At 55.0% G+C, this 17,613-nt stretch overlaps 5 protein-coding genes across 5 annotated transcripts; 3 read left to right on the forward strand and 2 right to left on the reverse strand.

Moving 5' to 3' along the window:
* Positions 1–335: 335 nt before the first annotated feature.
* GMORB2_0203 (exocyst complex component 2) lies at positions 336–3,630 on the reverse strand (the record flags this gene model as incomplete). The annotated part of the gene is made up of 3 exons (XM_035462189.1): positions 336–1,046; positions 1,125–3,196; positions 3,285–3,630. 3 exons carry the CDS (start codon positions 3,628–3,630, stop codon positions 336–338), a joined length of 3,129 nt encoding a protein of 1,042 aa, XP_035325119.1.
* A 669-nt stretch (positions 3,631–4,299) lies between these two features.
* On the forward strand, positions 4,300–5,883 carry GMORB2_0204 (isocitrate dehydrogenase (NAD+); the record flags this gene model as incomplete). Its single annotated transcript, XM_035462190.1, has 4 exons — positions 4,300–4,377; positions 4,468–4,533; positions 4,789–4,875; positions 4,969–5,883. 4 exons carry the CDS (start codon positions 4,300–4,302, stop codon positions 5,881–5,883), a joined length of 1,146 nt encoding a protein of 381 aa, XP_035325120.1.
* A 1,126-nt stretch (positions 5,884–7,009) lies between these two features.
* GMORB2_0205 (F-box domain) lies at positions 7,010–10,216 on the reverse strand (the record flags this gene model as incomplete). The annotated part of the gene is made up of 3 exons (XM_035462191.1): positions 7,010–7,498; positions 7,601–9,997; positions 10,115–10,216. 3 exons carry the CDS (start codon positions 10,214–10,216, stop codon positions 7,010–7,012), a joined length of 2,988 nt encoding a protein of 995 aa, XP_035325121.1.
* Positions 10,217–12,927: 2,711 nt separating this feature from the next.
* GMORB2_0206 (glucan endo-1,3-beta-D-glucosidase) lies at positions 12,928–14,244 on the forward strand (the record flags this gene model as incomplete). The annotated part of the gene is made up of 1 exon (XM_035462192.1): positions 12,928–14,244. The coding sequence occupies one exon, from the start codon at positions 12,928–12,930 to the stop codon at positions 14,242–14,244; it is 1,317 nt and encodes a 438-aa protein (XP_035325122.1).
* A 1,044-nt stretch (positions 14,245–15,288) lies between these two features.
* Positions 15,289–17,196, forward strand: GMORB2_0207 (Transglutaminase-like superfamily; the record flags this gene model as incomplete). Its single annotated transcript, XM_035462193.1, has 1 exon — positions 15,289–17,196. The coding sequence occupies one exon, from the start codon at positions 15,289–15,291 to the stop codon at positions 17,194–17,196; it is 1,908 nt and encodes a 635-aa protein (XP_035325123.1).
* Between the last annotated feature and the right edge of the window lie 417 nt (positions 17,197–17,613).

A 17,613-nucleotide genomic window follows, 5' to 3' on the forward strand; every position in this document is an offset into this window, starting at 1 on the left:
ATATTTTCCAACATTGTCAAGAGACACTTTAAAGAAAGAAAGAAAAGACAGATAGAGAACAGAAGGCGCGAAAGAAGAACAACACACGAGGGAAATGCTCAAGCTTTGTTAGTCAATCGGCGTTTTTGAGGGCCTTTTATGGAAAGAAAAGAGAAAGAAAAGAAAAGGAACAATAGAAAACGAAAATGATACCTCACGGCTTCATGAGAAAATCAAAAGAGAGCAATTTTCACGGCAGAATGTGGCAACGAAGAAAAAGGGCTTTTGCATTGTAAAAAAATGGAGTAACAAGACCATGTTGTTAACATGAATTTCATGAATGATAGGAGGACTGGCTAGCTCGCAGTCGAGAGACCGCTGTCTGTCCTGGACGGGCCCTGACCAGGCGGTCTCTTGAGCTTCTTGAAACAGGCAAACTCATTCTTGCTCGCGTCTCGCAGCTTCTTGAGCACGCTGCGCATCTCGGGAAGCTCATTCTGCAGCCGGGCGCGGGCGTCGTTGTCCGTCCGGCTGTCGAGCTCCTGGTAGATCTGGCTCTGGAGCTCTGAGGCCCGGTCCGTCGTGTACTGGCTGAGGGTCTGGGCTACGAACTCGACGTCGAGGGTGGCCTGCATGAGGGCCTCGAGAGGGTAGTGGGGCCTCTTGCGGAAGGCGTCGAGCAGCTGGCTCGACGTCTGCTCCAGCAAGAACGAGAGAACCTGCGACGTGAGCGAGGGCGACGTCGTTGATACCTGCGAATGCACCAGCACCAGGCTCAGGAGCGCCTCGTACACATACGCCTTGGCCGACGTGGGACGCTGCCGCGGCGGGGGCACCCAGTCCGCAGCCGTCAGCCCCGTCTGGATCGTCTCGCGCAGCTTCTCGATCGACTTCTTGGTGTACGACTGGAAGAGCCGCGCATCGATCTGGCCCAGCACGTCGCGGATTGTCTTGGACTCGTCCGTCAGCTTGACCGAGAAGGCGTTCTCGAACTGCAGGTTGAGGTTGGGCACCACTTCCGCCCGGAGTGCTTGCAGGTTGCTCAGTGTCAGGAGCATGCGAATGTTCTGGTGCCATGTGTCAGTCATATGTGTACAGCAGGTGAAACAAGCGGAAAAAGAAAAGAAAGAATAGAAAGGATTTACTCGGTCTCCAGCATCAAGGGTGCTCTTGCTAAGAAGAGTCTCCGTGACAGGCGCAGCGGTCGACCATTCACTCTCGGTCGACCACTCATCGTCGGGTTTCTTGAGGGACCGTTCCGCGTTCTCGACCATTCCGCTGAGCGCCTTATAGAGCGTTGTGACGTACTGGCTGCGGACCATCTGCAGGAGCTTGGCCGGTGGCGGCAGCACAATGTTGACGGCGCCGGGCTTGCCCATGGCGTCGGGCATGTAGAGAATCTTCTGCATGCCCAGCAGCATCGTGCCCTCAAAGGCTGAGAAGCTTGAGGGCATGCGGGTGACGTCGCCGAGCTCCGCGGACCTCTGCCAGTCCTCAACATACTTGATATTCTCTGCGTCGCGGTTCCACGCCGCACAGAGGGCCGTGACGCAGCGCTCACGTGACGCCCCGACGAGCGACTTGAGCCGCTCCGTCACCTGGATATCGCCCTCGGCCACGGGGCCGATGCTGCCCATGTCAGAAGCGCCCGACCCGACAAATACGAGCATCTTGGATAGGTAGTAGACGCCGCTGAGGGAGTTGGCCCACGGCGGCCAGAAGGCGAGCTTCTCCCACGTCTCACCCCTCTTAGGCGCTGGGGACGGCAGGCTGTTAGCGTCAAGGTTGAAACGAGGGTCGCGGACAGTCGGGCTCAGAGCCCCTGAGACAGGGGTCGTGGGTGACGGGCTCGTGGGTAGTGGCGAGAAGAGCATCGAAATGTCCTCGGGCGGCGGCCCGACAAAGAAGGCGTATATGTGGTCACGCAGCGTCTCAACAAGCTGCACGGAGCCCTTCTTTAGATCCTCGATAACCTTGTCCGACAGCTGGTGGTGGACGCTGGATTCGCCGTTGTAGCCCATGGGCAAGGTCGCCTGGGCCGTTCCATCGATGAAGCTCTCGACTGTCTGCCAGAAATCGAGCACCTCTCCGAGTATTCCCGACGACGACAGCATGTTGGACAAGAAGGCCAGCATCTTCTCCCACAGCTCCAGCACCTCGGCCGAGTCGCTCGCGATGGGCCTGTCCTCGGTAGGCTGCCGCCCAAGAGAGCGCAGGTGGGTTGCGATGGCATACGAGGTTGGCTTCTCCCCGTTGGCCAGGCGGCGACGCAGAACTTCGATCTCGACCTTGGACCGATCGGCAGTGGTTTGAATCTTGCTCTTCAGGTAATCGTAGTGGCTCAGCAGCCAGACCCAAATGGGGTTGTCGGAGACGCCGAGCTCGAGGAGGAGGTTGATGAGGTCCATGTGCTGGTCCTGGACCCGACCCGTCGTCGCCTCCGACTTGGGGAGCGAGTGCAACGAAATCAACTTCTTCCATATATCCCGCTTGAAGTTTTGCACCTGTTGCTCAACGTCGTGCCACATCCGGCCTGCCAGCAGCATCTGATAGACTTCTTCATCCGCGGCCGCCTTTCCCTGAAGGCGGGCGGCCATGGTGCGCGTCGCATCGGCAAACTTTCTGGCCCGGTTGTACTCCTCCACCAGCGTCTCGTAGTCCTTGCGTTTGATGCTATCGGCTATGGCAGCGGGCAGCTCCACAAACTCCCTGAACCGGTCTAGCTGCGACGAAAGCGCCTTGAGCGTCTCCTCGGTCTCGCGGCCGCCGAGCGCTGGGCCCCAGACATCCTCGGCCTTGGCGGACACGTCAAGAAGTGGCGCCTTTATTCCCATGACACCATACTCGCTCTCCTTGATCAGGGCGTTCTTCTTTCGGCTATCGCCCATGGGGGATGTGAGGGGGTTCTGGAGACTGGGCACGCCCGCGCTGCTGTTGCGGTAGCTAGCTCGGCTGAGATGACGTGAATGACGTGTCGGAGCCGGCTCGACACCGCGAAACTTCATCTCCTTGTATACATTGTCGATTGTGGCTTTGGCCTTGACGAAGCGCTCAAAGTTGGACTCGACAAGGACCTTGAGCGAGGCTGACTTCTGGTCGATGGACTGGGAGAGGAAGTCGAGACCGCTGAGAAGCGTTTGCGTGTCGGCTGTGGCGTGCACCTGTGAAAGAAACAGGGCTGGTGAGAAGCTGGTTGACGATAGAAGAAAGCGGTTTCCTGCGTAAACGCAACAGAAGAAAGAGACGAGGTCAGTCACGGGAGTCTTCTTCCTCTCGCAGGTCGGTCACATCGGGCATAGACCTACGCAAGCGGATGTCGTCGTGCGGCAACCCCATTGCCTTGAGTGACTGGACAACACTGTCCGTGGACCCCATGGGATCCGGCTCGTCTTTCTGAACCAAGTTCCCCAGGCCTCCCTTGCCTCCCTCTGAGCCTCTGACATAGCTGCTCCTCCGCTGGGTGCTGGTCGCCCGCTCAAGCGCCTGGTACTGTGACTTGCGTCGTTGCAGCTTCGTACTTGACGCCTTCTTACGCGACGTCTCTGCCTCGTCCCCGGAAGATTGCGAATCGTCCTTATCCTTGGGCCATTCCGACGGGAATGGTGTGGATAACTGGTAGAAGTCCAGAATGGCGCGCTCTTGGTCAGCCATGGCGCAGGGCGTCAGTCGATTTATGTCGGCCTCATTCTATGATGGCGAGAGTGTCGTCAAGGATTCCGTAGGGGAGATGTAGCAACAGATTCCCACTTGATGACACTGTAAGGAGAGTTTGTTGCTATTGGTCGTTGTCGGAAACAATATATGTCCGTCAATGATAGATGCGACCAGAGTGATACAAACTACTGCGTCAATGGTTGGAGCAGTACATACATGTACGTGTGTCTGTCGAGCCACATCTGAATTAAGCCACACGATAACAGCAAGCCACATATCGACAAGCCTCATATACAAGATCAGCCACAAAGTCAGCCACATACATGACTTCGGAAATCCAGAACGGAGCTCCGACGGATCCGAGCGAGACCGAGCAAGAGATCAAGGCCAAAGCCGGCGCTCGCGGCGCTGTTACAGCCGGCTCTCCACTAAGGCCTGGCTCTTTGTGCCGAGAAGCTCCAGTAATAGCAGAGTGCCAGAAGCTCTCGACGCCAATTCTTATTACGCGCGCTTACTTTATTACGTTCATCTTTTTTTTCTCACTCTCTTTCCCTCTCTAATAAATCGTCTTCCATTGGTTTGCGGTCTTGTCTCTTTTTGTTTCTTAACATTCTCTCCATCACCTCTCCCTCCAATTGAACAACAAAAAACCCCCCGTCGTTCAATATGCTGAGCCTCCGTACCTTTGCCAGCCCTCTGCCCAGGCAGTGCCTGCGCACGGCTGCTCCTCGTTTCGCCTTCTCTGTACGAAGTCACCACCAACCCACTACCAAGCATTCTGCGCCCGCGTACGAAGAGAGATCATGAACTAACCTGAAGAAAACTGATTAACAGGCCCAGCGTGCATACTCGACCGTTGGCGAGCGTGTTGCCAAGTACGAACCCACCAAGGACTCAAAAGTATATTTCCTTTTCTTTTCTGCAGACCCTCTCTTACCTAGGTCAATTGACTCTGTTGGTCGTGGTGGGCAGTCATGGTGGTTGAGACCTCCCAGAGACCTCGGTTATGGTCGAGGATAAAATCACTCAGACAACATGGCCGCTCTCTCATTGGGAGTCCCACACACCCAGACCCGGCCTGATCAGAACCCAAGATGGACTTCTTCCGAGCATAGCCAATGTAGATCGATGTTAACCCGTTCGTGCCTCTTCTAGGGCAACCACCTCGTCAGCTTCATCGAGGGTGACGGTATCGGTCCTGAGATTGCCGAGTCTGTCAAGGACATCTTCGCCGCCGCCAAGGTCCGTTCAACTCTCTATATATCCTGCCTACAAACGAAGACCGACGACAGCAACTCGCGTCATGAATGAATCAATTTCCTAACATGCATCTAGACCCCTATCGCCTGGGAGTCTGTCGACGTGACGCCCATCATCAAAGATGGCAAGACGGCCATCCCCGACGACGCCATCGAGAGCATCAAGAAGAACAAGGTGGCCCTCAAGGGACCCCTCGCCACGCCCGTCGGCAAGGGCCACGTATCGCTGAACCTGACGCTCCGCCGTACCTTCAACCTGTTCGCCAACCTGCGCCCCTGCCGCTCCGTCGCCGGATACAAGACCCCCTACGACAACGTCGACACGGTCCTGATCCGCGAGAACACCGAGGGCGAGTACTCCGGCATCGAGCACGTCGTCGTCGACGGCGTGGTGCAGTCCATCAAGCTCATCACCCGCGAGGCCTCGGAGCGCGTCCTCCGCTTCGCCTTCCAGCACGCCGAGTCCATCGGCCGCAAGAAGGTCAGCGTCGTCCACAAGGCCACCATTATGAAGATGTCCGACGGCCTCTTCCTCAGCGTCGGCCGCGACGTCGCCAAGGACTTCCCCAACATCCAATTCGACGCCGAGCTCCTCGACAACACCTGCCTCAAGATGGTCACCGACCCCAACCCCTACAACGACAAGGTCCTCGTCATGCCCAACCTCTACGGTGACATCCTCTCCGACATGTGCGCCGGCCTTATCGGCGGCCTCGGTCTCACCCCCTCCGGCAACATCGGTGACGAGTGCTCCATCTTCGAGGCCGTCCACGGCTCCGCCCCCGACATCGCCGGTAAGGGCCTCGCCAACCCCACCGCCCTCCTCTTCAGCTCCATCATGATGCTCCGTCACATGAGCCTCAACGACCACGCCAACCGCATCGAGAAGGCCATCTTCGAAACCCTCGCCGAGGGCAAGACCCTCACCGGTGACCTCGGCGGTAAGGCCAAGACATCCGAGTACACCAACTCCATCATTTCCAGGCTGTAAATCAAGCGAAACCTCCCGTCCTTTTTTAGTGAGAAAAGAAAACCCACACATTACACCACTTCCCTTCTTCTCTATTTTTTTTCCTCTGTCACACCCACACCTCCAATCTTTTTTCTTCTCTCTTCATCACCAATGAGAGAGAAAGCTGTTAGAGAAAACCAATTCCCAAATTATACAACAACCTCGCCTTGTTTCACGCCGTTCGTGAGAAGCATTGAACATCTTGGGAGCACTTTTTTTTTGTATGCTATCCCATGAGTTTTTGTCATCATTTTCGTCCCTGTTTTTGTCCTCTTGTTATTGCATCGTGATGGAGGGATTATTGCATCGTGATGGAGAGAGTGAGAAAGAGATCCGGGGGGGGGGGGGGGGGGGGGGCAAGCATGGAAAGAAAGAGATGGAAAACCCCTTATGCCAAAAAGGGCCATGTACCACTTGTAAACNGGGCAAGCATGGAAAGAAAGAGATGGAAAACCCCTTATGCCAAAAAGGGCCATGTACCACTTGTAAACGGCGCCATGAAGTTGTTTCTACTACTAGTTTAGTCCCAATGAAACCGAAGTTGGATAGCTCTTTTTTCCCTTTTCCCTGTTTTCTTTGAATTCCTCGTTCGGTCCTCTTTCATATTCACTTGCATGATTAATGTTCACTTACATGATTATCTATACAGCATCTCTCATGCGTGCTTGGAATCTGGGGGTGGAGCTCGTGATAGTCCAACCCTGGACCTCAAATTGAACAGCAGTCATTACTAATTCGTGGAGTGCAACAATTCGCTCAATTCGGAATGATAATAAAGCGGAAATAATAGTAAATAGATGAAATAATCAATCATCTCGCTTCTTGATCGTCGCCTTTTTGCTTCTTCCCCCCTCCCCACATAATGTCCAAATTATGAAAGTAAAAAGAAAATGTAAAACATCGTCATCGTAAGAAGAAAAAAAGACGTACGCTATTTCGCATTTCGCTAATCCCAAGCGCCTAAATTCTTCCCCCCCTTACAAGCCCAAACCCCGAGATCGACACGGTGGAAACATAAGTCATAAGGGAAGAGATATGGAAAGGAAGCGCCAAAGGGAAAGAGTCAGGGAAAGAGTCAGGGCCTTGTTCGAAGAGAGAATCCCTTTTAAAGACAGCCACTGCGGATTTCCTTCTCGAAAATCTTGATGCCCCACACGTCGTAGAACCGCATGGGGCCCACTGTTTTGAACCGCAGCCTCGGACCATCGCTGCCGTCATCGCTATCATTATCGCTGTCGCTGTCGCTATCAGATTCAAGCGGGATGGACGGGAGCATCGGATACGTTGAGCTGTGAGGTATGAAGCTGCCGAGGCTTGCCGTCTCAAGTGCCGCCTTATTGTTCCTGAGTATCTGCTTCTCCGTGCTCTCACGCTGCAGCTTTTCATCGACGGGAGATGCGCGCACCACGCGGTCGACACGCTCATCCTGGGTTGCGATCCACTCGAGTTTACTCTCTGGGTGATGAGACAGGTTATCCACGATGAAGCGCCGGATCTCGCGCCGAACCCAAACGCATGTGTCGTTGTTCCTGAAACGCAGGATGTGGAGGGCTCGGAGCTTGGCTGCTCCGGAAATGTACTGCATAAAGGCATGCTGCGAGAGTAAGTGTCAGTGTTTTGCCTCGAATACGCACGTGAACCCCTCCCTCCCCTCCATCCCCCCACCTGCGCATGTATGTGGGCATGTGTTACTCACCACTGCTTGAATGTTTAGGCCCACGGCAAGCTCCTCTAGCTCCTTTCCGTGCGTGCATATGTGGACCATGGCCTTCTCATTGACGTCCCAATTCGATGTCGATGACTCATTCCGGATCATGAGCCGCTTCAAGTGACCCATGTGCTTGTTTAGGACCGTTCTTCGAATCTGGTCGATAGTGTTGGTGGTTCGCGGTGCGGTCGACTCAGGCTTGCTCTTGGAACTGCGCTCGAGCATGAATAGCTCATGCAGTTCCTCAAGTTGCGACAGAAAGAGGAGGAGAGAATCCGAGACATTATCGGTAAAGACGCTTCGTAGGGCCAGCGGCTGCGTCTTGTTCTCCTTGGTAAGGAGCGTCCAGATGGGAGCCTGGTTCCCGACGTTGAGGAGCGTCAGACTTTTGAGACAGCTCAGGTCGATTGCACGGGAAAGTACGGATGCCTTGACGGGTATCAGGTGTATACTCAGGGTCTCCAGAGGGAACCCCCGAGTCTGTCGGAGATAATCAAACGCGCTTTGCTTCTGACGGCCCTTGCCATCCGCCGTCGAAGCTGAGCCATCCGGATTTCTCAGATCGCGCAATTTCCTTAACTGGCTGTTTAGATCAAGTATCATACTGTCAAGCACCTTGATCTTACCCTCCAACGCATCAATGTCGGCGACCTGATCTGGCACACCCTTGCTGCGCAAAACAAGCATGCGGCATTTGAGGCCGTCTATATTGCTCTGCAAGCACTGGGCCTCCTTCATAAGACGGGCCTCTTCACCGCATGCTTCTTGGACTGGGAGCATGCTGATCTCCACGGGTGGCATTGAATCGCCGCTTTCCGTCGCCAACGTGACTGCGCCATCGGGTCCAGAAGAGGCTTGAGACGATCCGACATCCGCCTTCGTACCGTCCAGAAAATCATTATTGCCATCTTCTGGGTCTTCCGGGTGCTCCATATCAATTTCCTCGAGTGCCTTTTCATTTTCATCGGACCCCTTGCCCTTGATATTGTTGGTAGGCGAGGGGGTTTCTGCAGCTGTGGAAGCATTCTGGTCAAGTTCCTGGCTGGGCTGGGGCCGTTCATTTGCGGATCGGCCATCCGTGTCCGCATCCTGATTCGACTTGCTGCTATCGCCATTACCCTGTTGATTTGTTGTTGTCAAGCTGACGTATTTCCGGGCAGCTTTCTCGATCATCTCCAGGATCTCTTGGTGAGAATCTGAGCGGGTGTACGTCCCGTGCACAACCGTCATGAGTTGCTCAGACACGGAGCGTAGGGATGTGACAAACTCCTGGTGTGGATCATTGTTTTCCTTGGCCCCCTCATTCTCAGAAGCATCTTCTTTGGGAGAGGGCTCGTCGGCAGTTTTCTCGTCCACCTTTGGTAAAGAATTACTGGGAAACTCAACACCGAACAAGCGTCCAAGCAGGGCTTCATGCACCTTCCTCTCCTCGTTGGCGTGGAAAGCTTTGACCGGACCACTCGTGTCGTTGGCCATGCTGTGGGACGGCGTAAGCTGGAGGTCATCGTCGACGTCAAAGTCATCAATGTCTGGTTCCGGAGCCGGCCTTCGTGACTTGGAGGCTAGATGGACCGAGAGGGACAGTTCCAGCTCGGTGAGCGACGCCGACGAGTTCGCTATGCAATCCTTAAGCTCGGGGACGATGCCGAGCTCGTCGATGTCGAGGACAGAAAGGCTCTTGAGGTTGCGGAACCCTGAAAAGGTGGGCGGTTCTTTGACATGTGAACTATGCTTGGATGTTCTGCTCCTGGGAAGCGACTTGGGCTGAGACGAAGCGACGGTAGGCCCACCGGTGAGAGGCGACGGGCCGTCGGTTAGTGGTAGCGGCACGGTCGACGGGATAGTAGGCAAGGGCGGGATAGGATGACCCCAAGGCGGCGCTTCCAGAGGGTTGTCGACCGGAAGGGCATGGGCGGTGGGCAGCGGGGGCGGTGGAACATAATAGGATTCGCCAGCCTGCATGCGAATCTGCAACCTCTTTAACGAAGGCATACGGTGGAGCTCTCTGTACACCTGCCTGGTCAACTCGACGCGGATGTTCCAGCGAAAGGCCTCGAGCGACGTGGCCCTTTTCAAAGCCAGTAAGAGCAGCGTATTGAGGAACTTGCCGCAGCTATTAGAGTACAGGTAAGGCCGGTAGGAGTTCTCGCCTTTCCTGCCGGCAGTCAGGGTATCCAGGGAAATATCCCTGAGGTGCTTGGCGTAATTGTATTCGCTGGTGGTCAGGGTATCGAGACCACTAGCCAGCCCATCGATGGGCGAATCAAAGGACTCATCATCATCGTCGGTGAAGACAATGTGGAAGTCTCGGTATATGCGGGCGCTGGCGAGCTCGCGGAAGTGACTGGATACGAGGGCGACGCAGATCAGATCATTTTGCGAGCACTGGGCAGAGAGAGAAGGAGAGAAGAGTGTCAGCGATATACTATGGGGGGGTTAAAAGTGAAATGGCGACGCCTCTCGCGAAACGTCTCGTGACAGTGAGTCTCGGGCGCAACAAACATGAGAAATGATCTCCCGCTGCGTCTCGAGAGGCAGGTCAAGGAATGTGAGGGGTCCCCTGGTCGGCGTCGACGCTTCATTCCTAGCAGCCACGGCGGCCATGATGCTAGGAGAGAGTACACCTGATGCTGGCGCGTGGCGTACGGAGTATATAATACGAGTAATGGTAGGTATTATTAGGTTGAAGCAACAGGTGGATACCCGCGATCGGTGTAGAGTGCCGGGAAGGTGGACTAGGGCCAAAGGACGATGAGTTTGGCAGCTTACAAGTCTGCTGCGCTCTGTTTATCAACAAAAAAAGACAGAGAGAAAGGATGTATTGAAGGGGAAAACCTTAAATACTCTTTGGGAGGCTTAGCTATCTTCAAAAAGCCTGGAGGTTTGATAAATGGTTGAAGGTTGGTTGGAGGACCAGGAGGATTGTTTGGTGGTGGAGGAGGCAGGAAGGATATCCGATAGTCCTGAGATGGTGGGTGGGCGGAGTGGGGAAAGTGCCAGTCCCACGCCTTCTGCTTCGTCAGGCTCGGTACTGTATGACGCTGGAAGTGCGAAGGGTGCTTCGCTACTACGAATGTTATCAAAGACTATACGCGAATGCTTAGTACCACCACCATACTCCCACACTAATACAACTACTCGTAGTTACAACTTACAGATTACCCGGTACGAGTATTACCACGTTATTGAGGTTGTTGGTGGCGGCTTCTGGGTCCGGGGTGTATTGCCTATTGGACCTTTTTGTTTCCTGGGGCCTCAGGCTCAAATCGTCCCCCACCGCCTCCGATGTGGTCATACCGAATGTGCCCAGGGCAACCATAGCAGTTGCCCCTTCTTTGGACGGGATTCGAAGAAGGAAAAGTAGAAGAAGAGGAAGAGGATAAAAGAATGCATGAAGGGTATAGCCGAAGTGGCCTGTAAATGTACGGTTCTTCCACCGAAATGTTACGGTTTATGGCTGCGTGCCACTATGTGAGGCAGAAGCACACATCACTGTGTGCCTTGGCTACTACGAGTAGGTACAGATTGCATGCATTGATGATTGAGGCCTTGCTGCTCTGCCTTGTTGTGGTGCGTGTCCTTTGTTGGCAATCATATCTGTCTGTCGGTTGCCGCCCGGAATACCCTCATCAGTCCAGCAGCCGGGCGCGTATGGATAAGAGGAGACAAGTCAACAAGCACTCTCATCCATTCTGGAAGTCGTGCCTGGGATGATAGCATTCCGTACATGGGAAAGAAGACCAACCGCGTGGAGAGAGCTGCCCTTTGCTAAAATGCATAATCAGACTACGAGGATTAGTACGAGTATTAATACGGATACAGCGTACAGATTACATGTAAATACGTAATAATACCCCATACTATGCTCGTATATGAAGATGATTCATTATTAATGATTAACCTTAGCTCAGCTCTTGAAAGAAGGCTAGGCAGAACGGACGCATCGATTGCCGCCCTTGAGAGTACGAGGAGGAGGACAACCCATGAATATTATACTACCGTATACGATATACTACAGATTACGACATTTTTTACTCGTACTAGAGTCTAGTACACGGTACGACGATGTACCAGTAGAGCTGTCTCTCGAGTCTTTGTCCAGCAGTCAGCAGCTAGCCGCAACATCGTTATGCGAGGTGAAACAGAGCTTGTGACCCCCAGCCGACTTGTATCATGCCGTCCCCTCCAACCAGGCCAGACTGGGTGTCAAATGTACACCACATTATGGCCGATACTGTGCCGGTGCGCCGCACTCACAGGCTACAGGATAGGAGGGCAAGAGACAGACTGTTGCGCTCATCAACGACAACCATCCAGCGACGGGCATCAATCAATACTCCGTTCTCTTCCACACAGGAGCAATCCGTCCGTGTATCTTCCGTGTTTATTGATCCGTTTCTTCTGTCGTTATTGTCGTGGCCCCCCACTTCTTTTCTTTGGAAAGGTCACAAGCCCTTAGCCATCTGCCCAGTCAATCTCTCACTGGCCACTGCCCGCCCAGCCTACTCTGTAATGTATACTCGTAATAATTACGGATGCTCCATAAAGGCATCTCGGTAATAGAAAGTAGGGGGGGTGGCCGCCGGCTAAGAAAAGAGTCAGTATTAATAGCATAGACTATCACCCTGGCAGATTGGGGAATCGGCTCTTGAAAGCAGCAAGGGTAAAAGGAGAAATAAGTCGGGCACGATACGAGGGTGCACCCTTGGCATCATGAGAAACAAAGAGGGAGGTCTGAAGAAGAGAAGAAGAGAAGAAGAAAAATGACGGGTACAGGCCTGCAAATGTTGTAATACGGTTAGTGCCAGAAACACGGCGGAGTCCCACGCTGATCCTACCTAATAAAATAACATTAACACTCGTATCCAGATGCTTGAGAATGGATGAATTTTGGTGGTGAGGAGACTCACGTGATCTGATGATCCCTGTCATGGTATTATTTCCTAAACTGTACGGAGTATTAATCTGTAGCGCGCGTGCTTTCCTGACCACTGGCGGTGGTTTTGAATCCTTGGCCCAGGGGAACAGAAGCAGGCCCCCCCCACCCCATGCATTCTCCGCCTCCTGAGGGCACCCCAGTCTCTCGCGCTCCTTCTACCAAGTCCTTCATCCCATTCATTCTTCTACAGCTCCTCGCCATCCTCTCTTCTTCTTCTTATTCCTCTCTTATTTCTATACTTCTGGGACTGCCATTCCTTCTTTTCGCATAACCCGTCACTCATTACTCCAGGACTCTATCTTTGAGATCCGTTACTCTCACTTACACAGCTTCTACGCACACACTTACATTCCCTTACTGAACAGTACAATTCACGATGCGTTTCACATCCGCCGTTGCCAGCGGCCTTGCTGCCGTCGGTGCTGCTGCCAGCACTCCCAACTATCTGGGTTTCAACTCCGGCTCTACCCAGGATGACCGTTCCGCCAAGTTCAAGAGCGATTTCCTTGCCGAGTTCAAGACGGCCGCCAACCTCAAGAACTCTCCCGGCGACTTCAACTCGGTCCGTCTGTACACCAACATCCAGGCCTACTCTACCGAGGACCCCATCCAGGCCTTTGACGCCGCCGTCGAGACTGAGACCAACATCCTGCTGGGTGTCTGGGCCTCGGGTACCGACAGCATCGACAAGGAGGTCACCGCCCTCAAGAAAGCCATTGCCAACCATGGCAGCAAGCTGACCGACCTTGTCATCGGTGTCAACATTGGCAGCGAGGACCTGTACCGTACCTCGCAAACCGGTATTGAGAATGAGTCCGGCGTCGGTGCTGGCCCTGACACCATTGTCAACTTCATCAACGACTGGAAGAAGGCCTTCAAGGGTACCGCCCTGGCTGACACGCCTGTCGGCCACGCCGACACCTGGGATGCCTGGACCAACGGCACCAACAAGGCCGTCATCGACGCCGTCGATTTCCTCTCGGTCCACGAGTATCCTTACTACGAGGGCACCAAGGACAACGACATCTCCAACGCCGCTGACCTCTTCGAGACTGCCTACGAAAAGACCCTTGCTGTCGCTGGCGACAAGCCTGTCTGGGTCACCGAGACTGGATGGCCCTACGTCGGCCCTAAGTGGGAGCGTGCCGTCGCCAGCGTCGCCAACGCCAAGAAGTACTGGCAGGACGTCGGCTGCAAGAAGCTCTTCAACAAGACCCCCACTTTCTGGTACACCCTCCGGGACGCCAACCCCGACAACACCATGAAGTTTGCCATCACCGACGAGCTGTCCACCACCCCCCGCTGGGACCTCAGCTGCCCTACTACAACTGACGACGACGACAACGACGATGACAATGACAACGACAACGACAACGACGACGACGATAGCCTGACCTCTACCTCGACCTCTTCTTCCTCCAAGGCCACTGAGACCGTCAAGAGCGGAAGCGATGAGGTCACCTCGTCCGTCTCCAAGCCCACCTCCAGCTCCGACTCCAGCTCCGGCTCCGCCACCACCACCGCCACCGCCACCAGCGGCAGTGACAGCAGCAGCTCCAGCAACGAAGAGCAGGCCGCTTCTACCCCTGTCTCCGGCTCCAGCTCCGAAACCCCCGTGGCTGCCGCCTCCACCCTGAAGGTCAGCGCCGTCGGCATTGTTGCCGTTATCGGTGGTCTCGTTGCTCTCTTCTAAGAAGTAAATGATGCTTCTTCCCTTACCCTCAAGGACAGCCTGGACTGGGTTTGGTTTTTGTCCTTTGCCGACGTTTTCCGTTTATCTCCTTTATTTTGTTCTATATCCTCTCGCTCACCTGTATACTTCTGATTATTATCCCACCGAAGGGGCCAAAGACGTGCTTCACAGGAGCCTGGTATGATCTATAGATGTGTGTAATTCTCTTTCGTGCAATACTAGAAAAATCCAAGTCATCCAAGTCTTCACGTGCTCCATGTGAATGGTCAGATACGTACCATGGTGATCCGATGTTTTGCAGCCCCGCTGCTCGTACTCTTTGCACTGTACTGTATACGGGGAATGCCCGTACTATTACTACCATCATTGTATTCTTCTAATATTGCCACAATTTGTAAATAATACGAGTACGTCGTATGAAAAATGCAGAAATGTTGGGACGGTCCACGGCCAACCAGGATGGTCAATATGGGGCAACACATACCAAACGCCATGTACGGATACTGTAATATATAGTATACGCAAAAAGCAATGCTGGCTCCGCCTCGGCCCGGAACACACTTGTGTCTTTTTACATACCATACGTACACGTACGAGGCTCGTCCCTGAACCGAGACAATAGTATAAGAGAAGCCTCAACCCCTCTAAACTCAATATATCCTCTACGAGTATGCAAAAACTGACAGACACATTCAAAGTGTAAGATTCCAATCTGTTGGATCCCTTTTGAGATCATCTCTTTGTTTTCCACTCTTCAGCATCACGCACTCCTTCCCAATCTGAAACCAGCATGGGCGGGGAGGTAGATTTGTACTCGTACTGCCGCATTGGGTAACTCCCGAGCATCGAGTCTGCATCTGACACAACACGACCAACGCCCCAGCCAACACCAACCCCGCCTGGCATCAGCTCTCGTCCTACAAATCCTATTCCTATCCACAGCCCATAATCTGAAACCAACAAGACGCAGACGAAGAAAAAAAAAAGAGAGAGGGAGAGAGAGAAGAAAGAGCAGACGAGAAGAACCGTCGTCGCTCTCACATGATGGCAGATATGGCAGACGATGAGCCCCAGTTCAGCAGCCTCAAGGAACGCATCGCGGCGCTGAACCAGCAGAAAAACTTTGTTGGCGGCGGTCCAGAGTCCCAGAAACCCAAGACGGTCAGTAGCAAACCCACGCCTCGCGCGCGGCCTCCACCCCCGCCTACCCCGTCGGCGCACATAGCCCCGGCGACGCCATCTCAGCAGCAGCGCCCGCCACCTCTTCCGCGGCGCGACACGCAGGGCTCCCAGAGCGATGCCGGGTCGGTGAAAGGCAATGGTGCGCCGCCGCCTCTACCCAGCAGGACGGCCACGGCGCCGCCACCGATGCCTGAGAGGCCAGTACGCGGGCCCAGCCAGCAGAATCTGACGACTGCCAATGGTGGGCGGCGCGGGTCAGCATCGTCGGGCATGTCGTCTGTCTCGACACTGTCGCAGACGCAGACCATCTCGTCGGTCACAAGCCACGGGTCGGAGGGGCGGCGACTGCCACCGCCGCTGAGCCAGGCCAACCTGCCGCCGCTGCCGCCCACAAGGCGGGAGCTCGCTGCGGCGGGCAACGATGATGGCCCTGCTGTCGCTTCCCAATCCTCGAGTCCGGCACTCCCGCCACGGCTGCCTGCTCGGCCTGATGCGGCCGAGCGGACGGCTTCTACTGGTGGGACGGGTGCGGCGCAGACGACTCTCAAGGCGGCCAGCATCCGTGGGTTTGGGAGTGGCAAGTCGGCGACGACAAATCCTCCCCAGACGCAGCCGCAGGGAGACACGCCGCCGCCTGTCCCGATGGGCACACGCCCTTCGGCTGCACAGATTGACACTGCTTACAAGAGAGCCACTAACGGCCAGCCAAGCGCCCTTGACGAATGCTGGGTATGCAAGGACTGGAGCGGGCCGGATGGCGTAGCCGCGCAGTTCCCGCGGAGCACATTACCGCGCGGCGACCCGGTGGGACACCTCGCGCGCGGGCTGTGCGGACCATTCCCCTCGTATACGGATAAGGCGCGCGCCATCTTCACATGGTTCTACCACAATATCCGGTACGACACGGTGGCCTTCTTCGGCAACAACGTCAGGCATATGTCGGTCGAGGAGACGATATTCGGCGGCAAGGCCGTCTGCCAGGGCTACGCGGAGACGTACAAGGCCATCGCCAACCGGGCGGGCCTAGAATGCGTGGTCATTAGCGGGCACGGCAAGGGCTTCGGGCACACACCCCTAAAGGCAGGGGAGCGCGCGCCGCCACCCAAACCCGACGGCCACGCGTGGAACGCCGTCGGGATCGACGGCGGGGTGTGGAAGCTGGTGGACGCTTGCTGGGGCGCCGGCCACCTGTGCAACGGCACGTACAAGCAGGAGTTCACGCCGGGCCACTTTATCATGACGAACGATGAGTTTGGTGAGTCACACTTCCCCAGGGACCCGAGGATGCAGTACCGCGACGACGGGCGCGTCGTCTCCTGGGAGGAGTACTTCGTCGGGCCCGGCGTCGGGGAGACGCCCGTCACCTACACCAATGCCAAGCAGGAGGGCATACTGGAGAAGAGCATCGAGCCCAGGTCCAGGCAGATCCCCGTGTACAGCGGCGAGACGGTACGCTTCCAGTTCTCCAAGGTATGCCCGCACTGGCGGTCCGACACACACGGCCTCGGCCCCTCGCCGCTCCTGCTGCTGGCCGTGCATGGCGTCGATGGGCGCAGCGACGACATGATCCCCTTCAACACGGACGGATACTGGCACTGGCTCGACGTACCCGCCCGGGAACTAGGCGTCCCAGGCCAGAGTCTACAGGTCGCACAGCTCACATCCGTCGACGGCCAGGACGTGAGGGGGGTGTCGGCCAAGGAGTATCTGGCCAAGAAGCGGAGGTTGGGGATGGGCTGGGCATTTGTCGTTAGATGGGATCTGGTTTAGCTTCCAGAATTACTATCGATGCCTTTGTATCTTCTTCTTCTTCTCAGTATTATCATTACCCCTCTATGTTGACTTCACAGAAGAAGATAAAAGAGGAAAACAGTAATAAGACAAAGTGAGTCGTACTTGTCGACGCTCCCTCATTCAAGACCGAGTGCTGCCCCACTAGCGTATTACGTATTTGTAGTCGTATCATTACCTGCCACGCCACCTTTAGGCTTATAATACGCGTGAAGACGGGGGCAAGAAATCGCGTCCGGACACGGCGTCCTCTTCACAAACCAAAATCCGCATGATTCTCACTCACAACTCACCCTTTTTATTCTCTTATTGTGGTCTTTCTTTTTTCTTTCTCTCATCGTCCACCCACAACCCTAACTGTTACACGACTCCGAATCTTCGCTTCTCCCCCGGCTA

The sequence above is a fragment of the Geosmithia morbida genome (genome assembly GCF_012550715.1).
Source record: "Geosmithia morbida isolate 1262 chromosome Unknown scaffold_0, whole genome shotgun sequence".
Lineage (NCBI taxonomy): Eukaryota > Fungi > Ascomycota > Sordariomycetes > Hypocreales > Bionectriaceae > Geosmithia > Geosmithia morbida.